The sequence below is a fragment of the Lycorma delicatula genome, chromosome 6 (genome assembly GCF_047948215.1).
Source record: "Lycorma delicatula isolate Av1 chromosome 6, ASM4794821v1, whole genome shotgun sequence".
Classification (NCBI taxonomy): domain Eukaryota; kingdom Metazoa; phylum Arthropoda; class Insecta; order Hemiptera; family Fulgoridae; genus Lycorma; species Lycorma delicatula.
This window is the reverse complement of record NC_134460.1, coordinates 15,075,375-15,103,243: the sequence shown is the minus strand read 5'-3', so window position 1 is coordinate 15,103,243 and position 27,869 is coordinate 15,075,375. Positions and strand designations below refer to the sequence as shown.

Here is a 27,869-nt window from a genome sequence, read left to right as displayed (position 1 = left end):
AAAAAAGAAAAAAGGAGATGAAATCTGATGACCGAAATGTTTCGCGATCACAATACTTCCTTTACAATGTACAAGGAAATAAAATAAGAAGAAAAAAAGATGAAATATGATGACCGAAATGTTTCGCGATCACAATACTTCCTTTACTTTGTACAAGGAAGTAAAAAAAAAATAACGTAGATGAAATCTGATGTCCGAAATGTTTCGCGAACACCATACTTCCTTTACTTTGTACAAGGACGTAAAAAAAAGAAAAAAGTACATAAAATCTGATGACCGAAATGTTTCGCGATCACTATACTTCCTTTACGTTGTACAACAAAGTAAAAAAAGAAAAAAGTAGATGAAATCAGATGACCGAAATGTTTCGCGAACACCATACTTCCTTTACTTTGTACAAGGACGTAAAAAAAAAAAAAAGTAGATGAAATCTGATGACCGAAATGTTTCGCGATAACTATACTTCGTTTACGTTGTACAACAAAGTAAAAAAAGAAAAAAGTAGATGAAATCAAATGACCGAAATGTTTCGCGAACACCATACTTCCTTTACTTTGTACAAGGACGTAAAAAAAAGAAAAAAGGAGATGAAATCTGATGACCGAAATGTTTCGCGATCACTATACTTCCTTTACGTTGTACAACAAAGTAAAAAAAGAAAAAAGTAGATGAAATCAGATGACCGAAATGTTTCGCGATCGCAATACTTCCTTTACGTTGTACAAGGAAATAAAAATAAGAAGAAAAAAAGATGAAATATGATGACCGAAATATTTCGCGATCATAATACTTCCTTTACTTTGTACACCGAATTAAAAAAAAGTAGATGAAATCTGATGACCGAAATGTTTCGCGATCACAATACTTCCTTTACAATGTACAAGGAAATAAAAATAAGAAGAAAAAAAGATGAAATATGATGACCGAAATGTTTCGCGATCACAATACTTCCTTTACGTTGTACAAGGAAGTAAAAATAAGAAGAAAAAAAAGTGAAATCTGATGACCGAAATGTTTTGCGACCACCATACTTCCTTTACTTTGTAGAACGAAGTAAAAAAAAATAAAAAAGTAGATGAAATCTGATGACCGAAATATTTCGCGATCACAATACTTCCTTTACTTCGTACAAGGAAGTAAAAATCAAAAAATCTGGAATACATTTTCACTTTAATCTAACTATATTTAAGCCTTAAAAAGTTACGCGAGTAAGAATAAATTTACAAAATTATCAGATTGTGTTTGTTTCCCTACTGAAATAAGCCAGAGAAGTATTAGTACATAATGCATTTGTATTTTACAACAGAAGGGATTTGCAGCTTCACGTTACTTCACTGTCCATATAGCGTCTTTGATATACGTAAAGCACCTGAGATGCAAGAAGCTTCAGTCAAAATTACACTTTATGAGAAATGAAGTACGTTATACAGATGATACATAACACGAACCGAAATAAGGTGTGACTTTTACGTGTCTGAGTACCAATAGGGTACACTTAGTTTGTCTTGTAAAACAGTATAATCGGCTCAGTAGAAAACCACTTCGTTTCTTTGTAAACACGATACGGGTTGCTTGTAATTCAAATAGCTTATATTTTCTACGTCAACGGTGTCGACTTTGAACATCAGTTTTAATTTATTCTACTGAATAGTTTTTCCGTATTGTAAATTGTCTCTTTAATTACTAAACGACCTTCATAATACTGGTATAAATTTATGTCCCTCCTCACACAACGGTTAAACACATCAACATTTCTAGAATCCCAGAATTTGAAAACTTGAAAAGTAGACGGTAAGCTCGTTTTAAGTTGTACAGACTAACCATCAGAATCTTTCTAAAATTTGATTTAAAAAGTGGCATTTTTTTACCAATCTATTTTGGTAACATTTGATCATTCGGTCAGATACTCAAATAATACTCAAATATTTACAAAAAAGTAACAATTTCATAAAGTAAAAAAACCCCCTTAACATAGAAATCATCAAGTTTTTTTTTTTGTAAAATGTAAAAACACATAATGCCACAATTATTTACAGGAAATTTATTAACTTTTTTTTTATTTCTAACATATTCGGCGTAAATCATTTGTAGGTTGTATTACGTTCAGCTGAAATCTAACAATTCCTCACTCAACAAATGGTAGGTACTATTACTGATTATATATAACTTAAAACTTTTTCGACAACTCATTTTTAATAAAAAAAAAACAGGAAAAACAACTCGTATTTCAATAACCGTGTTTTTGTAGGCTCTATGATTCAGAAAACAAACTAATATAATCTTTTTTCAAACATCCGTCAACACACGAGTCTTTTTCTGCTGTGATCTTCAAATTTCAAACCTCCTTAGAACTAAACTACAAAATTAATATATTTTATACGTATTAAAAGCTTCAAAAATAGTTCTAATTTCGGAAAATATCAAAGTTTCATCTACTATTATAATTAACCAGAACATAATTAATAATTAAAAGTATATAATTTTTTTAAAATCTTTTTTAACAGAAAAGTTGATAGGTAAAAATAATAGAAAAGTAATAAAAACTGTTGTGTACAAAAATTAAAATAAGTGCAGTAAAAATAGTTATAGTAAAAAAAAGAAAGAAATAAAATATTATTTATTTTATTTTGTTTCCTTTTGAAAAAATCAACTCATTTTAATCTAAAATTTTACAAAAATGAACCTTTGATGCTGTAAAAAATAGTTACACGTCAAAAAAGCACTGTAACAGAAAAAAATTAAAAAAATTTTTAACTCGCTCCACTGCAACCATTGTGACACAAGCGCGAATGAAAAATAGAACACTACTGGGTCAACATATTATATATGTTATATTACGTATATATATATACATAATATAACTTATATAATATGAAGACCGAGTAGACATATATATGTCTACCGAGAACATATAATATGTTCTCAACCTCAACTTTATACTTATATTACTAACCTCATCTTTTTTTCGACTTTAAACTGAGGATAAGTCAAGAACGACTCGACCGATTTTCATCAACTTTTCACAAGCATAAATTCAGATAAACTACTACAGTATATCTAAATTTCAATGAAATTCATCCAGCAGTTTTGGAGATTTTCGAGCCATAAAATTTTAAACATAGGTCTATACTTGCATTATGTATATAAAGAAACCCTTTTTTTTTTGCATGATATTTTCGTACTCGTACAACAAAACGTAAAGAAAACTCATTTTCACCCTCCCCTTGTTCATAGCATGCAACCGAAAGTAATACTGTACTTTTCTTCGTGTAAAGTCGGTAAAAAAATTGCTTTATTAAAAAAAAGAGAAAGAAGTTTAATAACACATTGAAACTTGTTCTTTTCTGTAATTTTTTTACGGTCTCCAAACACACCTCTACAATCGTTCATCTCTACCCGTGCGGAAATAGATAAGTAGAGATGGAAAGAACCGTGCAAAATAATAGTTAATCTTTGTGCTTTGAAAATAACGTCGCAAATTGCAATTTATTTGGTGTTGATGGGGAAACGAAGGAAACGTTTTCAGATATAATATAAGGCGATTTTCAAAGAGCATCTAAACTGGAAATTACAAGTACAACAATTAAAATCGAAGCCCGTTGCAACATTAAGAAAGTTTTATTATTTACTTACTTATGTCCACTATTGTTACGAAAACAAAATATTATGATCTTTTAAATTCGTCGTTAAAGTACGGCTTAAACTGTTAGGGAAAGGCCTTATTTTACTATATTTAAATTCTTAATAATTGGACAAAAGGTAAAGTAACGGCTTTGTTACTCCAGAGGTAGATATGAAATATCTTTTCCTTTTTTAGTTTGCTGAAATATTTTACCGTCTGTTTCTCAATTATTTTATCTTTAAAGTTGGCCTCACACACACTGAAACTTAAATTCGGTTCGGATAGAAAAATATTAAATAGACATCGAATAACTGACGTAGAACTTAAAAAAGCATACTTAATTATTTTAGCAAATTTTTAGCAAGTTATCACCCTACTACAATTACTAATGAAAGATGATTTTTATAGCGTATAAAAAATTCCAAGCCTTAACGATAACTGAACCCAGAAACTTCAAAGTGTAAGGCAGAGACGCTACCACACCGCCACGGAGCGTCTAAATTAAGAAATAATTAAATAATCTTTAATTTTTACCAAACGAATAGTTATATTTTGCTCGTTCGAGTAATCCATTTTTATTTCTTTAGGTTCGGATATAAGCACGATCTGCAGGAGTACTTTATTTTTACGTTTTATATTATATTATATTATCTTAAAGATAATATAATTATAATATATCTTAGTTTACGTTTCGATACATTTTATCGGATAAAATGTCTACATACAGGAATTTATTTGTGTTCTTGCATTTTTGCAATGTTTAGAAATGTAATTTACTTTTTTTTTAAAATGTTTAATAACGAATGGATAAAATGTCACGTGTTCGCGGCTCGAAAAAGATATTGAGAGACTGACAATCGAAAATGTATACATAATTACAATTTATTAGTTAAAGAATATAAGTAAAACAAGACAAATCAATAATAACAATAAACGACAATAATAATTAGAACAATGACAATGACAACAACAAACAATAATGATAATAAATGTCAATAATAAACAAATAATAATCATAGTAATCACAACAACAATAATAATAATATAATAAATTAAATAATAATAATAAAAAAACAGTGATTACATACAAAACAGAATTTAATCCTCAGACTTTATCCACTCATTTGATTTTTAACATTCTCCTATAGCACCGCATTTTAAAAGCTTCTAATCTTTTCTTCACAGGTACTCCGATCGTCCAAGTTTCATTTCCATATAAAACTACGCTCTGAACATATAATCGTTAGGACTTAGTTACAGGCAAATAATTCCAGCCAAACAAGCCAACCACGGAATAGCCCACAGTTGCCGCCCTACGTTTTTTTTGCTCTTTCGCACTCGGGGAGGAGCCGCAGCCGCCTTTTTCATGTGTTCCCCACCGGTAGACCCTCCATCTTCGCGACAGTAGAAACAGCCGGGAGAGGAGGAAAGTCAATCGCACACTCATTCAGGGCATCACTAAGTTCCATGTATTGGGCCGCAGCTCGTTGCTGGCGACGCCCAGACACATCCACCCGCATCGTTTTCCATCTAGCAGTCTCTAGGTACCTAGCAACCGACTGCCGATGAGGACGGTCAGTCCTAGCCGCACTGTCAGTATCACTATCACCAATTTGACGGTACCGTCATATCGGTCATAGTTCAAAATAAAATAACACATAACGTAAACTGTATAAAATAATTTAAGTTCAAACTAATCAAGATAGTTCGACTTTAGAACTTCTACACCAGGAATGTAAATAACAAAATTAAAAGTATAACAGCCGTGTCGCTAAGATAAATCTTCCTTAACAGACTAAGTTGGCTAAGTTATAAAAAAAAAAATCAAAAACAAACACCGTGATTAGCTTAAACAACAATAAAATGTTAATAAACGCAAGCAGAACGTTAAATTAAATGAAATAAAATAAAGAAGTAACACTAAATAAAATCACGGGTAACAAAAGTATCCCGCAAGGCAAACAAATATAAACGGAACTAACCTAAACAAACGAATTAGAACGAAAAACACAAAAAACGCAGGAAAACAAAACAAAAAATGAAACGAAACAACTTAAAACAATAAAGGAAACAAGTAGTAATGAAAATGAACAACAAAACATAAAGTATGAACTTAATGAAAATGTAAAAACGGAGAGCTCTCCCAACGACTACACTCGCTTAGATCTCTTCCTCCATCATTACTTTATTTACAGACCTCGTATTTCTTGAGATAGTAGTGAGCACTGATCGCGTAAAAAGTTTACTTCGCGTAAAAATTAGTATCCCGTTGCATAACGTTTCACTTCGATTTCGCGCTTTAATATAAAAAGAAATCGAATAAAATGTGAAATGGGGTACCTTCTTACCCGCTTGCCTGTACGGGCCTAAAATTTAATACGATTAAGATATCACGCGTAGAAATACTGCGGCCTAATTTGATACGTAACGGTTAAACCCTTTCTCTTTTATAATTTTTTCCAAAACTTATTGTTATCAATGTTCCATTTTATACAAATTATTTATATATATATATATATATAAGTAAATTTGTTGAACAATTTTCGAAGAGTTTATTTTCAGCCATCCGAAGATATTAATAAAAATTCAGGTCAACAGACGTACGTACTTACATATATTTTCCGAAATTTTCTGTTACTTTTTTTACGCTTAATAGACTAAGGTCTTAAAACGTCAAAATTTGCAGAAACTCTGATACCCAAAATTGACCGATTGCTTTTTTTTTTTTTTTTTTTTTTTTTAGCTAATCTGCTTCAGCAATAATAGAGTATCCTCTATCCTTCATTAATATTTAACCTAACTCAAATTAATCCGAGTAAAAAAATAAAAATTAAATTAAACATATCCCTTCCTGTTAACTACCTTATATTTAATATTTCGATCTCAATTTTCTCTCCACAAATTTTAATATTCTTTGACAGATGGTTTTCCAATTACAGTCCACAGTTCAACCGTTATTATTTCAGTCAGAAAAGGTTACTTTTCAAATTAAATAAATAAAAGAAAAAAATTGGAATCGACTGACTAAGAGATTTTGGCGGGTATTCCCTTACAGCTACTCTGTTGCAATAGTTGCAACAGTAACAGTCATGTAGCAGGGAAACTAAAAACGGTTGATAATAAAGTTACCGCGCCTGTAATTCTACCGCTTGCCTACAGTACGAATTTAATGTTAAAAAATAACCTACCTAGACTTAATTTTAACTCCCGAAAGCGGATAACAGCAGAGAGAGATAGGGTACGACTTGATTAGAGGCTTATTAAATTGGTAATTCTGTTTTTTAAATAAATTAAGAGGACTTGAGTAAATTGAATTGTAGAACAATATTGTCGTTGCTACGATCAACACTTGTTCTGTCGATATGAGGATAGTATTTTTGGCGTTTACAGATTAGATCAAGTAATGATCTGAAGGCAGAATTTAGTTGAAGTTAGATACAGGAAGAGTTTTTGTGTGAAACCTTCGGTGTCAGAGGAATCGCACTTCCGCGAATCGGTTAATGTGATAGTAGACAGTTGTAAGTTACGGTCGGTGGTCGTGGCTAAAAAAAAAAGCCATAAGAAGGCGATAATAGGTCGTGTAAACACACTGACGACAATGTCTGCCGAGACATTTACAGCGGTGGAATCCTGACAAGAGGACAAGGGATTGTGTTGTGCTATTAAGTTTAGAGGGTCTAAAAGACGACCTCCATTAAAGCCCATCAGGGCTAGGATGGATGGGGTGGTGTGGAGACCGGGATCGTCACAAGGGTGCCTCCCGCTACGGGGATCAGGATGTATTTTAAACTGGTTTAGCAACGTAACAAAAATTTATCGTAAAAGATATACAGTGATGACGTAATCAATATACCAGTAAAACCAGACGGTTACCTGGATCTTTAGCTTTTTTGAAATAAATTACATTTTCCTAAGAAGAAAATTTAGATTTTTTTTTTTGTCTTCAGTCATTTGACTGGTTTGATGCAGCTCTCCAAGATTCCCTATCTAGTGCTAGTCGTTTCATTTCAGTATACCCTCTACATCCTACATCCCTAACAATTTGTTTTACATATTCCAAACGTGGCCTGCCTACACAATTTTTTCCGTCTACCTGTCCTTCCAATATTAAAGCGACTATTCCAGGATGCCTTAGTATGTGGCTTTACTGTATTTAACTATATTTTTCCAAATGCTTCTTTCTTCATCTATTTGCCGCAGTACCTCTTCATTTGTCACTTTATCCACGCGTCTAATTTTTAACATTCTCCTATAGCACCGCATTTCAAAACCTTCTAACCTTTTGTTCTCAGATACTCCGATCGTCCAAGTTTCACTTCCATATAAAGCGATACTCCAAACGTATACTTTCAAAAATCTTTTCCTGACATTTAAATTAATTTTTGATCTAAACAAATTATATTTCTTACTGAAGGCTCGTTTAGCTTGTGCTATTCGGCCTTTTATATCGCTCCTGCTTCGTCCATCTTTAGTAATTCTACTTCCCAAATAACAAAATTCTTCTACCTCCATAATCTTTTCTCCTCCTATTTTCACATTCAGCGGTCCATCTTTGTTATTTCTACTACATTTCATTACTTTTGTTTTCTTCTTGTTTATTTTCACGCGATAGTTCTTGCGTATGACTTCATCTATGCCGTTCATTGTTTCTTCTAAATCCTTTTTACTCTCGGCTAGAATTTCTATATCATCGGCAAATCGTAGCATCTTTATCTTTTCACCTTGTACTGTTACTCCGAATCTAAATTGTTCTTTAACATCATTAACCGCTAGATCCATGTAAAGATTAAAAAGTAACGGAGATAGGGAACATCCTTGTCGGACTCCCTTTCTTATTACGGCTTCTTTCTTATGTTCTTCGATTGTTACTGTTGCTGTTTGGTTCCTGTACATGTTAGCAATTGTTCTTCTATCTCTGTATTTGAACCCTAATTTTTTTAAAATGCTGAACATTTTATTCCAGTCTACGTTATCGAATGCCTTTTCTAGGTCTATAAACGCCAAGTATGTTGGCGTTAAATTAAAATTTAAATTAAAATTCACTTATTTTTTAAATTATTCATTAAATTATTTAACGATGTATTTATGAAATGAATTCTCTCATAAGTATTAAAAATTAATATTAATTTTAGTAGTAAATATTTCTACCGCTTCAAAAAAAAATATTGCACGAATAATTTGTAGATAAAATTGGATTTATTTATTTTAAGTGTAATATTGTATAATTTCTTTGTATATTAACAGATAACTCAAGTTCCGCTAGCCAACCTAAATAAAACCACGAAGGAGTTACGTGCTTGGACCGACTGTACCGGGGAACGTGATCATCTTATATTTTACGACGGCGATTCAACCAACGATCCGGTATTAGTGAAGTATTGTGGAGGAGACTGGCTACCCCAAATTGTATCTCGAGGACCTCATATGCTTGTCGCCTTTCACTCGTCCCCGTTCAGCGTACCCTTACATTCTGAGTCAGCTCCTTCACCCCTTCGGGGCTTTGAACTCGATGTCGACGTTATATTCTCAGATTCTGATTCCTTCGATTATTCAAGAAATTCTCGCAAGTAAGTTTTTTCTTCTTTTTAATTTAATTTCAATTATATCATATCGTTTTATTTCTTTTATAGTCTACATAAGAAAATAATTAACTTATAAAAATTAATTTCTAATTATAATCAGGATATATTTACGCGTTAAATCGTAAATATATCCTTTGAGTCTCGTTTAAAATATATGTCGTTTTTTTTTTTTTGTTTAAAATAAAAACCAGACGATTTAGGTGCTATTATAAAATGAAGAATCTCGCTTACTGATTCATGATAAAATTACACGTTTTATTAAGCGTTAAAAATGCAGTAAACATGCGCTATTAATACCATTAATATTAGGATAATACTTCGATTAAAAAATATCTTCATCTGCATGTTTTTTAAATTTTTTTTAAATATACCAATCCAGTCAAGCGAAGTTATTACAATGATTCCATTGCTACATTAAACATAATTAAAAACGATTTAATTTTTAAAATGACTAAATTACTCGCCTACAGTAATTATAGAAAGCAGCATAGTAAATGAATACGCTTCAAAATCACATCATTAAATAACAAGTAAAAAAAAAAAATGTATATATATATCGTAAACATAAAAACATAAAAAAGGTTCAAATTTACTACGCGATTCAAAATAAAACATATCTGCATACATATAAATAATACATAGATAAATCACGAGACTGAAAACTAGGAAATATAACATCGCTCTGAATAGTTCAGGTCGAAAACAAAAGGTTTGCTACAACGTATTCACCATATAGTCGACTAACAATTTGCTTTCAACCTGCGTTATTCATAGACTGTATATATGTATTATCTCTTTAGTTTCCAGGGTTTTGTTGAATTTTATAACGCAGGAAATTTGTTTTTTATTTTGAGCTATTAACTGTTGATTTTATTTTGACTAATTACATTTTATCTACAATCACTATTACATTTTATGATTATGACTGTTCAACTATCCAAACGCTAATAATATCTAATTTTTTTTTTTGTCTTCAGTCATTTGACTGGTTTGATGCAGCTCTCCAAGATTCCCTATCTAGTGCTAGTCGTTTCATTTCAGTATACCCTCTACATCCTACATCCCCAACAATTTGTTTTACATACTCCAAACGTGGCCTGCCTACACAATTTTTCTATTCTACCAGTCCTTCCAATATTAAAGAGACTATTCCAGGATGCCTTAGTATGTGGCCTATAAGTCTGTCTCTTCTTTTAACTATATTTTTCCAAATGCTACTTTCTTCATCTATTTGCCGCAATACCTCTTCATTTGTCACTTTATCCACCCGTCTGATTTTTAACATTCTCCTATAGCACCGCATTTCAAAAGCTTCTAATCTTTTCTTCTCAGATACTCCGATTCTAACATTCCACGCTCCGACTCGTAGAATGTTATTTTTTAATTTTCTGGTGACCCCTTCCTTAGTAGTCCCCACCCGGAGATCCGAACGGGGGACTATTTTACCTCCGGAATATTTTACCAAGGAAGGCGCCTCCATTATTGCTATGTGAAAATGCAGAGAGCCACATTTTCTTGGAAAAAAAGCAGCTGTAGTTTTCCATTGCTTTCAGCTGCGCAGTACTCAGAGGACTGAGTGATGTTGATACGGCCGTTTAAGTCGTCCTGACTCACGCCCCTAACAACTACTGAAAGAGCTGCTGCCCTCTTTCAGGAATCATTCCTTAGTCTGGCTCTCAACAGATACCTCTCCGATATGGTTGCACCTTCGGTCCAGCTACTCTGTATCCCTGAGCACTCAAGCCCCTTCACCAACGGCAAGGTCTCATGATTCATAGAGGAGGAAATATCTAATTCTAAATATCTAAATATCTAATTATACATTTTAATTTTTTGCAACGGTTCTCACATATTATTCATTTATATTTTTCATTATATATATATATAAATATATGTGCGTGTGCGCGCGCGCACACACACCCACCCACAATTAGCATACCTCTTTGAAAATTAAAATTTAATATCATTTTTTAATAATTTGCAAAAAAAAAGGCCTGTTGTATAATATATTAATTATCAAATTGAAACATCTCTGTTTTAATGTTGAAATAAAAGAGCTTATAACTGTAAAACGAAGGTTTAATAAACATTTTTTTTAGAAACTTTCTTTTTACTTAAATCCCGCTGTACCGTCGACTTCGTAAGTCTGTCGTTTCAAAGTAAATATCATTTCAAAGAGAAATAACTTTTTTAAAGTAAATTTTCACCTTTACAGTTACTTTTTAAAAGTAACTAAAACGTATTATATAAAAACGATGTATAATATGTGTAATACGTCGGGATATCAAAAGTAGATACCGATTGTCGTAGTTAACGACTGTTTAAAATTCCATCTTTAAAATAAAATCGTTTAAATTAATTTATCCAAAATATTTCTGCGTCGTTAAAAATTTCACGAGAAACTAATATTGTACAAATGTTTTTTTTAGAATGCTTTTGCGTTCCGTAACGCAAAATTTATAACACCGCAAATGTTTTTAAGGAAGAGTTCGACTAAAAAGAGTTACACTACATCGTACAAGATCGATCTAAATATTCTATTACAGTAGATGTATTTTTTTATTCGTTTGGATCGATGAGAAAAGATTATGTTCTAAAGTCTCGATTACGTAACCTCTTCGATTCTTCTTCGATTCCTATAATACTCGTAGTTATCCGCTAGGTATAGTACGTTATATTACATGATCGTATTTAATAGCAAAATATTTGAAATAAAAACCTATATTTCGGATAGATCGATAAATTAAAAGTCGTCAATTTGAGCAAAGAAAAACTGTATTTAAAATTATCAAAAAATAAAAATTTAAATATGTAATATGTAATAACCTGTAAACCTCATATTTTTATAATAAAAAAACTTATCGTTTGGGAAAAATTGAGAAAAAAGAAAGAAGATTAAATAAAATAATTTTTTTAAATCGGATCTGATAAAAAAATTATAATGATGCGAGGTAAACTTTAAACGTATGTTACGCGTATTATGTATGTATTTTTTTGATATAAATATATAACGGAACCCCTCTTGTCAGAAACCGATTTATAAATGTAATACTGTATTATTACCGGTCATAAATATTGCACTACACGTACAATACTATTTCTTACTATAACTAACCGTTTTTAATCCAAAATAAATTCAATATTTTCGGAAGCCAATAAATATTGCTAAAGTAGTTAATAAAAAAAACTTGACCATTAGATAATAAATATTAAAAAAAATTTTATTACATGCGCGCGCGCAAACACACACACTCACACGTATTACATATACATACAAGTGCGTACATATGCATACAAGTACTTTTTGTTAATTATTTTAAATAAAATTTTCTATCTTTCGTAACAATAATTTAATTTATAATCTACATATCTACCTACATGTGTCTGTGTGTTTGTATGCGTATATATATACATATATATATTCACATACACACACACACGGCTAATAATAGTTTTAGTCGAGATATCTTCTTTGCCGAAGAGTTTTAAAGTCGATAACTTGCGTCAATGTAAAGCTAAAAAAGTTCACTGGTATTATTAAATTCCTCAATCTTTTTTTATTATAATATACAAAATTTTTTTTTATATAACAACACAAAAATTTATTTAAAATTACTCATTTTATTACATTTAAATTCAACTTAATCTATTCCCGACCAAACCGATTAAAATATCTAATAATACGTAATCCCGTTTTCAATCAGAATAATATTTTTAAAATTAATACCGCTATTATATTCATTTTGATAAAAAGGGTAAAAGTATGCGTGTAGTAATTTAAAAAAAAATCAATTTACACAGGATTAAATATATATAAAACAGTAACTTTCACAAGAAAACAATCAGCCGGCATCTTGAACACACACTACAGCGATCCAAAATGCGACTAAGTCTACGTTGTTACGCGATAGTTGCAACAGTATACTCTTATCGGCAGTTAATCGGTCGATGAAACAGTAATTTTATAGCAGTACTTATTATTTGTTTTCACTCATAGTACTTATAACATCGTAGTATTATTACTATGGAAAGAATCGGGAGATTAAAAGTACACTGTAACCAAATAAAAAAGGATTACTTCCTTTCTTTATTACGTACGAAATGAAAATACATTATTTAAATTATTTTAAAATATCTTTAAGATGGACACTTTTTTTTCCACTGAATCCAACAAACCAACATACTTGGCGTTTGTAGACCTAGAAAAGGCTTTCGATAACGTAGACTGGAATAAAATGTTCAGCATTTTAAAAAAAATAAGGGTTCAAATACAGAGATAGAAGAACAATTGCTAACATGTACAGGAACCAAACAGCAACAATAACAATTGAAGAACATAAGAAAGAAGCCCTAATAAGAAAGGGAGTCCGACAAGGATGTTCCCTATCTCCGTTATTTTTAATCTTTACATGGAACTAGCAGTTAATGATGTTAAAGAACAATTTAGATTCGGAGTAACAGTACAAGGTGAAAAGATAAAGATGCTACGATTTGCTGATGATATAGTAATTCTAGCCGAGAGTAAAAAGGATTTAGAAGAAACAATGAACGGCATAGATGAAGTCCTACGCAAGAACTATCGCGTGAAAATAAACAAGAACAAAACAAAAGTAATAAAATCTAGTAGAAATAACAAAGATGGACCGCTGAATGTGAAAATAGGAGGAGAAAAGATTATGGAGGTAGAAGAATTTTGTTATTTGAGAAGTAAAATTACTAAAGATGGACGAAGCAGGAGCGATATAAAATGCCGAATAGCACAAGCTAAACGAGCCTTCAGTAAGAAATATAATTTGTTTACATCAAAAATTAATTTAAATGTCAGGAAAAGATTTTTGAAAGTGTATGTTTGGAGTGTCGCTTTATATGGAAGTGAAACTTGGACGATCGAAGTATCTGAGAAGAAAAGATTAGAAGCGTTTGAAATGCGGTGCTATAGGAGAATGTTAAAAATCAGATGGGTGGATAAAGTGACAAATGAAGAGGTATTGCGGCAAATAGATGAAGAAAGAAGCATTTGGAAAAATATAGTTAAAAGAAGAGACAGACTTATAGGCCACATACTAAGGCATCCTGGAATAGTCGCTTTAATATTGGAAGGACAGGTAGAAAGGAAAAATTGTGTAGGCAGGCCACGTTTGGAGTATGTAAAACAAATTGTTGGGGATGTAGGATGTAGAGGGTATACTGAAATGAAACGACTAGCACTAGATAGGGAATCTTGGAGAGCTGCATCAAACCAGTCAAATGACTGAAGAGAAAAAAAAAAATTCTATTCGTGAAAATAATGGAAATCACACATGTTCTAAAGTGCTTCGTTTGCGAGTTACGGCTAGTAAAAGATTTCTCGCGAATTTCAGCTACCCCGGTAAAATGAAGTTTTACTGGAATTTTTATGGCGTTAATTAAGGGACAGGATTTGTGATTTATTATGGGTTTTAACTTGGAAAATCGAATAAAACAGGTCCCAAAACCATATCTGTCGTATTGTTTGAGAAATATCAATAAATTTGGTAAAAAAAACCTTTATGTTCAACGTACAATAACTTTGCTAAACGGGTAATAAACACGTAAAATAAACGTAGGCCACGTTTGGAGTATGTAAAACAAATTGTTGGGGATGTAGGATGTAGAGGGTATACTGAAATGAAACGACTAGCACTAGATAGGGAATCTTGGAGAGTTGCATCAAACCAGTCAAATGACTGAAGACAAAAAAAATAAAAAATCCAACAATTTTTACCGTCAGTTACTCACCACGTTTTGCAGCGCAACCGCATGTATTCGAACCACCTATTTCGGATCCATTTTTAAAATCCTGGATGCACTGCGGGTGTTTTCTAAACGTGCGACTATAAATACCCTAAAAAAACCACACGCAGAAAGATTTGATGATCTTTCGGCCTACGAATTTCCCCGATCTTTGAGATGACCCGAATAGGAAAAGTTTCCTTACGACGTCACGGAAGTTCTTGAAGCGCGGCTCGTAGAACCGTCTTGTTGAAATAACGTTTTTTTGATTAACCTGGGTTAATCGGGTTAAATCAGGCGAAAGGATGCTTACTAAGATCATAATATAGAGTTGTGAATTTACCGTAACCGCAATCCCGTCATCGCCCTTAAATAAATTCAAATAAAAAATAATAATTATAATTACAAATTATTATATAATTATTAATTATAATTATAATCATTAATTATAATCATTATAACAAATAATAATAATTCACATTTCCAAATAATAAAATGACGGAGCAGACTATCACTATGGAGTGAATTTTTGTGCAGCTTTGAAAATTTATACTCGACCGGATGTGAAGTTTGGCCGAAAGGAAGACATGAGCTCCGTCACTCGTCAAAATATAATTTGGAATGTCTGATTTAACTAACTTTTATCGCGTGATGACTGAAAGCTAGTCGACATCCTTTAGAACGTGTACACGATCTGAACGTTACACAAATCTTATCGCTAGTATAAACACTGGATTTATTGGTCTAAGGTATTAGTAATTCGTTACTTATTAATCGTATAACTTCAAATATCCGATAAGTTAAACGTAATTTATTATAAAATTTAATGATATTACAAATGTAATGAAGAATCCGATTTATTTTTATTTTTACCGGTCGATGTATTTAGCCGTATTAAATAAGTACAGAAAACGATACTTTTGGTTTTCAATTTTATAAATCTTATACGTTGAGATGCACTCTTCTGATTCGTCATCTTACGGTGGTAATTGTCAAAAAGATTACGAAAACGTAAAGTCAAATAGATTAAAGCCAATTTAAACGCCGACTTAAATCATTTAGTACATCGAGTGACGCCGTAATTCTCTGCGATTTAATTTAAACGATATTAGTGAGACGACGGTTCTTGAATCTTACTTCAGCTGGATATTTAATATTAAAAATACAAGTTCTGGAAAAAATTATTTATAATGAAGTAACCGATTTCTATCTTTAATTTTTAATCCGTGTTTGTCCTCCTGTTTCCCTCTCTTCACATTTTATTTCGTATAAATATACTTTTCTTTATTACTTAAAAACTAAATTCTTTAATAAATATGATAATTCTAAGACGTTTTCTTTACCTTTTTTACTTAATTTCCAAAATTACAACTATTAATACAAATTTATAGCGAGGCGCGTATAAATTAATAAATACAAAATCGCTGTTATTGCTGCAATTAAAGATTACCGATAAAGAAAAATAAATTCTGTATTATTCAGGATAAAATAAATCTAATTGAAATATTTTACGCCGTTATATTATTAAAAAACTAAATTAAACTTTAGAACGATTTACAAAATATCAGGATTATCTTAGAAACTTTATTTTTCAGAAAAACTAATAAGATAGACAACAATGACAATGGATACGGAAAAGAGAGACGCAATTAGAATCTAAGTTGGAGGTACTGAAGAGAATCGAGTTTCCGGTAACCTCTTCCACATACGATACGTAACGGTCGGTTATTCAATAGTTCGGCTATTTCTGCTGTTATCGAACAGAAAACGGAGTCCTCTAGTAAGCCTGGAACTAGATTTCCAGTAATATAACGCCAAAAATGAATTGACCCGACAAGTCGCAGAATCCTTACGCGAAAACAGTATAGGATCAGAACCACACCGATAGAAGAAATAAGAGAAAAAAAGGATCAAAAATGATAAAACAAAAAGAGAATTGTAAAGAAAATATAATCTACTTCAAAAAGAATTACGTTTAGGTAAAAACAACACCATCCGGAAGGAATTTTCAAGCCGCAAATTTCTTCCCGCAACGGACACCCGTTTCGTTAATAATCTTTCGAGAGATCGGTGAATTTTTAACTAAACGGACATTATTGAGCAACAATTTTACACTAAACAGCTTAAATACGAGATGTGTAAGAAAAAAAATGAGATTGGTAATACTGAGAGCGATCTGGCAACGCTGTGTCTACCGGTTTGTTCATCTCTTCCACATGCTCAGTACGAGTTTCAACTCCGTTCAACCAACACATCATATTTAACAGCGCCATCAGTGAAGTAGTTTTTTTGTTGTGTGTTACGAAAATGGAGCATCGGAATTTAGAGTGACGTTGTGCAATCAAATTTTGCGTTAAACTTGGGGAATCTGCGGGTGTGACCTTTAAAAAGTTGAAACAGGCCTATGGGGAACATTGCTTATCAAGAGTACATGTTTTCCGCTGGCACAAATCATTTTCGGAAGGCCGAGAACACGTTGAAGATCAACCTCGCTCCATAAACTTCAAAATCTGACGAAAACGTTGAGCGTGTGAGGGTTCTTGTGAGACCGTCGTTTAACAATAAGGATGATGAGTGAACAGTTAAATTTAAACGCTTTCACCGTACATCAAATTTTGACAGACGATTTGGACATGCGAAAGGTTTGTGCGAAATCGGTGCCGAAAAACCTTACAACGGAACAGAAGGACAATCGAAGAAACGTGTGCGTTGATCTTCTTGAGAGGATTGACAACGACCAAGAATTCTTCAATCGTGTGATCACAGATGATGAATCATGGATATTTGAGTACGATCCTGAAACAAAGCGGCAAAGCGAAGAGTAGCACACTCCGTCATCTCCTCGACCGAAAAAATGTCGAATGAGCAAATCAAAGATCAAAACCGGGCTGATTTCCTTTTTTGACAGAAAGGGTATCGTGCATAAAGAATTTGTTCCTCCAGGACAAACTGTCGATCAAGTGTTTTACAAAAGGTGCCCTTGAAAGACTCAGGAAAAGAGTGATTCGCATGACCAGACACTGTAGACAAGTGGATGCTTCATCGTGACAATGCCCCGTGTCACACGGCCATTTCCAACAGGGAAGTTTTGACCTCAAAAAGCATTCATACGGTTCCTCAACCACCCCTATTCACCTGATTTGAGTCTTTCTGACTTTTTCTTTTTCCCGAAATTGAAACGTGTCTTAAAAGGAGGTCATTTTGGAACTCTGGAGAACATTCAAAAGACTGTGACCGACCGGTTAAAAGCCCTACCAGTTGAAGCCTTCCAGTGCTGCTACCAGGAGTGGGAACAACGACTCCTCCGGTGTATAGCTGCCCAAAGGAACAACTTTAAAGGGGATGATAATATTGTTTGAAAAAAATAAAAACTTTGGTAAGTAAAAAGTCAGTCTCATTACTTTTCACACACATCTCGTATATAGGACAAATACGTCCTCTATGAATGAAAGTACTATTCGAAAACGGGTTAAGCCTCCGTACGGGATTTTTGAATATAAGTATAAAAGGCCATTTATTTTACGATATACTAACTGTATTTTTTTTTTTTTTGAAACGCTTGTATTGATGTCGACCGTCCAGTTACCCGTGGTGGAGCGGACCTCCGGCCTTTTAACCGGAGGTCCTGGGTTTTAATTCCCGTCAGGAAAGGCATTTTTCACACGCTACATAACTCCTTTACTATATCTCACGCGCAAGCTTCAAGTTTATGTGGTGATATCATCAAACCAAAAAAAAACCGTTACATTGCTTCGAAACCCTATATATAATAGAAAAGAGCGCTGAAGTTATGTTGAACTGGATTTTCGTATAAATATAAACACGAACCTTGTTTATTAAATTAAATCTTAATACGATATTGCACAAGATTAAGCATTATTTAACTTTTTTCTTTTTTTTTACAAAAAAATAATTTTTGAAAATGTTACACTACCTTAAACTCCAATATTTTCTTTAGCCAAATTTTGGCTAATTTTATTAATCGAATTGCTTAATCTATTTTGAATAAAGTCGATATTTTTTTAGGTTTAAAATGATTTTATTAAGTGAGAATCTTCACGCCTCGTAACAAGATGCTAATATATGTACAGTAGTAAATAGCAGAATATGTTTAATATATTATGCAGGAGAATGTGCGCTCTCCTATCATGAACGCAACTCTTCCCTTATATCTCAAACCAGATATTACCGATCAAGTAACTTAACCCATTCGACTTAGGTTTATGAAAGCTTTCCTCGCTTTATCAATTATTCATATGTATGCTTTTACAAAACCGTTTTACGAAGAATCAAAGAAGTGGGACTGATAAAGAAAGATTTATTGGAAAATAATAAATCCAATCTCTTTTTTTACTATAATCTTTTAGAAGCTATCTTGAAGACGAAAAAAGTAAAAAGTAGACTTTCTCTTTTACTTTATAAGGAATTTTAATCATAATTATACTTGATTCATTCACAATTTTTTCTCGGAATTCAAAAGGAATATTTTTTTTTTTAAATTACAATAAAAATTCTTAATTTCTTTATTTCACAAAAGGTAGTAACAGAAGTTGTTGAAAATTAAAAAAAAAAAATCACAAATTACCTACAGCTGATTCGTATTTAAATTATGTGATCACATTTATTGAAAGTTTATAAATATTATTTTTATAATAAGAGTAAAATATTTCTATACATCTACATCGGATTTGAATAGTAGATCATGGATAACTTTTTGTTTTTTTTTCCAAAACCTCCGGGGCCACGCGTTAGTTATTGCTTCAGAGGATGAGATTAATGATTTGTAGCGTGTGTGAAAATTCCATGCCTGACCGGCATTCGAACCCGGGAGCTCCGGATGAAAGGCCGAGACGCTACCACTCGCGCCACTGAGGCCGGCAGATCGTGGATACCTTCTCTTTTTCCTGTTCAGCCTCCGGTAATTACCTTTCAGATAATACTTCAGAGGATGATATGTATGAGTGTAGTCTTGTACACTCTCAGTTCGACCGTTCCTGAGGTGTGTGGTTAATTGAAACGTAACCACCAAAGAACACCGGTATCCAAGATCTAGTATTCAAATCTGTGTAAAAATAATTGACTTTACTGGTACTTGAACGCAGGAACTCTCGACTTCCAATTCAGCAGATTTGGGAAGACGCATTCACCACTAGAACGCGTGAACAGCGTTCAAGTCCTAGTAAAATTAGTTATTTTTACACGGATTTAAATTTAAGATTTACACGAAATAGTTCATGGATACCAGTGTTTTTTGGTGGTTGGGTTTCAATTAACCACACATCTCAGGAATGGTCGAACTGAAACTTTACAAAACTACACTTCATTTATACTCACACATATCATCTTCATTCATCCTCTGAAGTATTATCTAAACGGTCATTACCGGAGGCTAAACAGGAAAAAAGAAAAGATCGTGACCACCGGTTTCAATTAACCACACGTCTCAAGAAAGGTCGGCCTGAGTCTGTTTAAACTACACGTTTACCGGCATATTCAGACAAATGGTGTTGAGTCGCTAACGACTTTAACTGCTGATGCGACTATAAAAAAAATCTGATGCGGACACCATATGACTTCCTTGTAGGCCTATTAAATTACATATACACATTTTGTTTTACAGCAGTTAATTATTATTATTATTAATAAATCAATATATTTAAATTAAAAAAAAAGGTTATAAAAAAGGAAATGAAAACTGATTCGAACCGATGTGGCTTCCCCATGTACGATCCAAATATTTCATTAATTAAAATTTTATTTGGCTGTAACTCTGGAACCAATGAACACAAGTACCACTTATGATATATCGTTGAAAATTAGTAAATGACGGCTGATTAAACAGTTAATAAAAATCAAAAATTCATATTTTTTTTGGATTTTGGGCTTTTTTGGACACTTTCGGTTCAGTCGATCGCAATCAAAAGGAGAGGTGGACAACTAAATGTAACAGCAGTCCTAAATCCAAAATTTCAATATTCTACGGCTAATCCCGTTTTTGAGTTATGCGAGATACATACGTACGTACATATGTCACGCCAGAACTAGTCAAAATGGATTTTAGAGACGGTCAACATTTCTGTTGAAATCTGAAAACCAAACTTTTTCACCATCATAATACTTCGTGCAAGCAAGCAAAAAAGAACTTTATAAAAAGCAAAAGACTTTATAAAAGACTTTTTACTTCGTACAAGGAAGTATTGAAATCGCGAAAAAATTTTTCAAACATTAGCAAATACCGCGTTTGAATTTTGAAAATCGGAAGATCGGTTGCGAAGATATAACATTTCCACATAGTAGCGGACATCTGCCGGTATATATATATTACGACACTCCCAGTAACGTAAAGATTTGAACACGGAGTCATAAATCTAAATCGGTTCATCCGATGAACTGCTACCGTGGAACAAACATACAAAAACCCTAACTACATTACACTCCTTTTTGTGCAGTCGTGTAATAATTATATATTGATAATTTATGAGTAATTGACAAATGATGATTCATACTGACATACGAGCAGTATATATATTTGTAATAATAATTATTATTTCAGAATAGAGTGCCAGGACAATACCTTTTTTAACCATGAAAGAGAAGCAAACGTAACCGTTCCTGACATAATTTATAATAATCTTGTATTATTGTGTACCGATCGCAATGCGTGATACAAGTTACGATTAAATTAATTCCGCTAGGTGCTGCCTTGTTATATTTCTTACTACCTCTTTATTGTTTAGCAGGCTAATTACAGCCGACCTCCGTGGCGCTAGTGGTGGCTTCTCGGCCTTTCATCCGGATGTCCCGGCTTCGAATCCCGGTCCGACATGGCATTTTCACACACAACAAAAATTGTCATTGTATCTCATCCTCTGAAGTAATATCTAACGGTGGTCCTGGACGTTAAAAAAAGGAGAGCAGGCTAATTACAAAAATTTTTCCGGAGAGATTAGTTTTTCTTCAAAATTAGAGATAAATTTATATTTTTTTTTTATCGTTAAGAATATTTAGATCGTTGTAAAAGTGTTTAATTATTAATTAATACGATTTATCTGATATTTTCAACGGCATTTCATCGGGAAACGTTAAAGGAATTCCATGTTTAAATTACTTCATTTCAATTCCACCCTAAAACTGTGTCATACGTCCAAATATGTTTGAATATTGATTTATATACGTTAACAGTTTGTTATGCGACGTTCTTAATCTGATTGTTATCCGAGAAGTTAATAAACTCAATTTCCAACTTGAATTTCGACATAATTTGTGTAAATACCGTACAATTAATTAAATTTCTAAATATTTAAAAAAATATCTTACTTATTTTAAATCAATTTTATTAATAATTGTTTAGTTTTTATAATATTAATTCACGTCCGAAAGACTTAATATCTGATAATATAATTATTATTTTCAGGTGTGAGTTTTGGATAAACGCAACGAATCCGGATGTAACAGATCCAAAAGGTAAATTACGCGGCAGAGCTGGTGTAATATTAAGTCCGAGACATACGCTTCCGCCTAATACAACATGTACGTATAAATTCCACGGTCAATCGACCGATCAAGTCTGGATATATTTTTCAAGTTATTCGCATCATCCGCTGATAGTAAACTCGACGCACAATTGTTCGACAAGACTCCGAATATGGGACGGCGGCGGGGTACAATTAGGTAATCATTGCGACGCACCAAGACTTTGCGATCACACATCGCTTAGAAATTCAACACGCATCACTCGACCGTGCAGACCGGATGAAAGCTACATAACACGCACAAATTCTCTAACCGTGCAACATCACACCGATGATGGAACTGCTCTACATCCAACTAATTTCCGAATAAGGTAAGCAACGTAGCGATTAGCCTGATTAGGCCTACATTCCGAGTATAAAAATGATAATTAATGTACACTAAAGCAAATATTCGTACCTGTGCTAAGATACTCTACCGTAATATATCGTAAAATTCACTTTGATAAATCCTCAAATCACAGTATTTTGGAAATATATATATATATATACTTCCCCCCGGCTGATATAAAGTTGAAAATTACATACAGAGTATCCCGGGAGGTGTTGACCAAATTGAAGGAACTGATTCTCGAAATATGGCTGAATTTTTTAAAGTAAATAACAAAAATCATTTAATTAGTTTGACAATTTTGAGACTGTTTTCACTTAATAATAATAATAACTACTATTATTAACTATTTTTAATCCGATTAGTGAAAGAAGTGAAAACAGGCACAAAATTGTCAGTCTTCATGGTTTTGCGATTGATTTTCACAACTGCAGTCATATCTTAACAGTTTGTTAATCGACAGATTTGAATAAATGAAGTGTCATTTTGTTCACGACATACGTAACATTTTATCTAAAATAAAAAAAAATACAATTCAATAATATGTAATTAAACGTAATTCGAAAAACTAATATTTACAGAGCTATTAGCAATTAAAGAGTTTTAACGCTCCACATTTTGAAATTTTAAAAAAGGTAAAATTTTTTGTTCTACTAGAGATAATAAAGATTATAATGCGTTTTCCTCCTTCAGAAAATAATAAATTAATCTGTTACTTTACACTATCTTTCCCGTTTTCTTCTTATGACTATGATGCACGTATAGGGTGTACGAGCAAAACGTATCCAAAAGTAACGGCCTATATTTAGAAAACCACTCGTCGTAATCTCTTAAACGTAGGCTCAATCGACAGGAAATATCTCCAAGATTTGTTTTTTATACTCGCGGATCAGAGGAATATGCATGGGCCGGCAAGCCGACTCGCACTGCAACCGTAGTCGCTAGTCGGTAGAGGTGTGGATCCCGCAACAGAAGTTTCAGTACGCGCTTCGGCTGGCACAGTTTCAATCGGTTATACGTGTACGAGTTGAATGGAACATCGATCCTCCTAAATCCAAGTCCATTCGCAAGCGGGATAAGACTTTAAGAAGGACTGGAAGCTTGGTTTTACAAACTACGTATATATCAAAGATAAAAACGGCATTAGTTTTGCTCATCCCAAAATGATGTTCGTTACACGATCGATATTTGTTGCGATTAGAGTAAAGGTATCGATTATATTTCTTGAACAACCCTAATCCCTTAACAGTTTTTGGGCCCTGCAAGCGATACGTGATGACATGCGTTTTACACTACGCGAGGTCAAAACGTTCCGTTTACAGCATTATTTTAAAAAACGTTCAGATTACTTCTTTATGCCATCGTATTACTTCTGCGTAAACATAATTGCGTCTTGACTTAACGCAACTCGTTGGTTTCTTACATATTTCAAAATTACTGTCTAGTAAGAATAGAACATTCTAAAGTTTAGATAACTTTAAATTTTAGACTATTTATTTCGATTGAAAAATGTAAACTTTTCTCTGCAGTATTAAAACATTGGTCCGGGTAGTCTGCAAACGCATTGTCTTAACTGTCGGCACGGAAACGCCGAAATAATGCGCTGTCCCTTCTGTAATACTTCCAACGGGACGTAGAAATGCTCCTTTTCCGGATTCTTCATCACAAATTTTAAAAACCGTAGCATCGATTTCGCATTCTTCAAAACGTATGATTTTTTCGGGAAGACATTTTAAATAAAAATAAAAATATATTAAATACTTTAAGAAAATAATAATAAATACCGTAAGGAACAAAGTATAAATTAAGCGGTAATGCGGACTTTAATAATAATATATTCCTTTAAAATTAATAATGTAATAAAAAAATTCAGTACGAGGCATAAACGTACGAATCGATATAACGATGCGCGCTTTAAATAAATATTTTTCTATCGTTGATAATTAGTATTTTCAGGAAGCGAGCGCACGAGAACTATTATTAAGGACCGGGAAGGTCCTTGCCATGGAAATTCAGGGATATCTGAATATCAATTCAGCAGTAGTCCGACATTCGGCTCTACGGAGAAATACTTATTTCTCACTTCCCTTTTAATCACGGCATTATATACTTGTAATTCATTTTGTATTTTTATTTTTAAGCCTACAAAATGAAGAATTAAAAAGCATTTAAATGAAAAAAAAACTTACGTATTATAACGTTGGAAGGGTTTCATTAGGATAAAAAATTATTCTCAACCTGACGGCAGGAATGAAACGTTTTATAAGAAATCTGTAAAAAACAAATTTAATTATTAAACGTGGAAGGGAGGACCTTATGAAAACTTATAACTATTTATTTTCAAAAACTCAATACGATATCAGATTCCAATTCGGTGCGGATATAAAAACCAAAAAAGACACCGAGTAAGTACAGTATATACAAATATTTCACAGATACGACTACAAATAAATCTTAATATAAATTACGGTTTATTTTTTATAAATTTATTAAATAACAACAAAACAGATCACAATCGTTAATTTTTTTTTACAATCAAAATTTCTCTTACTACTTCCCCCAATTAAGTTCTTTTTCATAATGCGTACCTCGTAATATGTTCAGCTAGAGAACAAGAAATCGAAACCCCTCCACGGACCAGTGATATGAGGATGATCCATACGGCATGTAAATGAAGTATAGTCTTGTACAGCCACAAGCCGACCGTTTCTGAGACGTGTGGTTAATTGAGCCCCTCCGCCAAGGTACACCGGTATCCATCCACCGTCCAGTATGTAAATCTGTTTAAAAGCAATTAACATTCGGTTAATATTTAAAGCTACTTATATATATTTTGCATGATAAAACATTTAAATATATTCTCTAAATAAAGTGTGTACCGGATTGAAAATATAATTTCAAATATTTCAGTTATATTTACTAGTTCATATTTTTTTTTTAAAAACGATAAAATACGCTGAAGAAAAATTTAATGAAACCTATAAGATACCTTACTACTACTATCCGCATTAGATATTCTATAAAAATTATCAAAAAGAATCCCTTTAATGTTTAAACTACCGCATCCGATTTTACGATTGTTAAATTACAGTCTTTTTGAGCCTTAAACGGATAATATACACAAATATTTAATATTTTAAAATTCACAAACCGATCGGTACGTTGATGAACGGGTAAAAATCCGAAAATCATTGTATGACCGACAGAAATTATTTATTTTTATGTACTATTCTAGTCGGGAATGTAAAACATTTTACCAGCAATATTATCAAAATTCGTTCTATCGATTTCACTTTTCCCGTTACAAATTATTTTATAAATAATTATAATATAATCGTTAAAATTTACCCGTGAAAAAAAAATCAAAGTTATTGATACCGTTATGAAAATTCTAATTTTCTAAATATGTCGAAAAAGTTCTCCTAGAAAACTACAATAATGTTAATTTTATATTTCATCGAGATAAATATAAATGCAAAGACAAGATTTATTAAGATCGATATCAGATTATTTATCGGTTTCAGACAAAATTCGCGGTACTACGTAACCTATCTCTGGTAATAGTCGATCATTGTAAGTTCAAAAAAAAATTTGTTCCTTGAATATAAAAACAACTTACTAATAACCTGATAATAAGCAGATAATTATCGTAATTTTCTAAAAGTTAATTCAGTTTTGTATGTAACGTAAAGATATCACGAATAAAACAGCAAACTTACCGATATTGAGTACAGAATAAAAAACACTTTATACGAAGCTATAATAATAAAATTTAATAAAGTATTATGAACACAAATAATATAAATCATACAGTTTAAAGTTAAAAACATAAAGTTGAATAAAACGAAAAAAGTTACGAAAATTCGAATTTTATTTAGAAACAGTACCCTAGACCGATGTGCATTATATGTACCGGTTTATATTAAATTTTCAAAAATGACCCCGCCATTATCAAAGCGTTTCTTGGCACGCTTCTGAACTACTTTTGTTGCTTTTTTTAGTTCTTCAGTGCTTTTCTTAACCTGATCGGTGGCATTCATAATGCGGAGATTGTATTTTTTGTTTTGTATACGATACTTTTCGTCCGTCCCCAGACGCAAAAATCTAAAGGTATTAGATCAGGTGATCTTGTCGGCCATCTGTGTGGACCTCCACACCGACCCGTTTCTCAGGGAAACGTAGATTTAAGGGAATGAAAACGGCACAAGAGAAACGGGGAGGCGCACCATCGTGCTGGAAGTATAATTTGCGTCTCAGCGCTCAGGAAACATTTCAAATAGTTGCGGTAATTCTTCTTGAAGAAAGTGCAAGAAGAGCTCAGAATTTAAGCGGCCAGGTAATATGACTGTCCAAACAGCTGAATGCGAAGAAAGCCGTACCGTAGATTGACGCTAAATCGGTGTTGAAAATCGCCTTCCACCGTTTCATGAGGATTTACTTCTGCCCATGTCGCTCATCGCGTAAGTTGTTGACGACACCTTGAACGAAATTTGTCTTTTCGGTAAACAAAATATTCTTGTACAGTTGGCGATTTGTATTGTACCAGTTGAAGAACTCCAAGCGAAGCGGGCCGTTTTCTGAGTGCAGATGTTGAACTGGCTGTTCACGAAAAGAATAAAACTAGTTTTGTTTAAGGGCACTCCAAACCATCGTATGCGAAACTCCGATCTGTTTAGAGGCATCGTGTGCTGACGCCTGGAATGCGATGAACTGCATCGATAATAATTTCATCAGCATCGTTTAGGAGAGATCGTTCGTAGCTGGTACGAATAGTAGACAGTGAACCTGTTTCCGGAAGATTTTGACAGTCGTGCTAATTTTTTTGGGATCTGAAATCCTGCGATTTCAAAAACGTATTTCATATTCTACTACAGGAGCTGTAGCATTACCGTTACTCACACCCAAAATGAATACCGTATTAGGGTATTCCTCTGTTGTAAATAAGTACGGCATTATTTGAATGACAAACCGATCACGTTCAAACTAAAATTCTGTCAAATGTATTTCTGTTAATAATTAAAAAAAAGATTATCAAAGTCATTTTTATTTATTTA

General features: G+C 32.7%; 1 protein-coding gene across 1 annotated transcript in view; it reads left to right on the top strand.

The window, feature by feature from the left end:
• LOC142326569 (uncharacterized) overlaps positions 1-27,869 on the top strand; it is a 427,256-nt gene that overhangs the window by 382,433 nt on the left and 16,954 nt on the right. The window contains exons 5-6 of the mRNA XM_075369149.1: positions 8,886-9,189; positions 22,370-22,798. Of these exons, the coding sequence (XP_075225264.1) occupies positions 8,886-9,189; positions 22,370-22,798 (733 nt within the window). The remainder of the gene's footprint in view (positions 1-8,885; positions 9,190-22,369; positions 22,799-27,869) is intronic.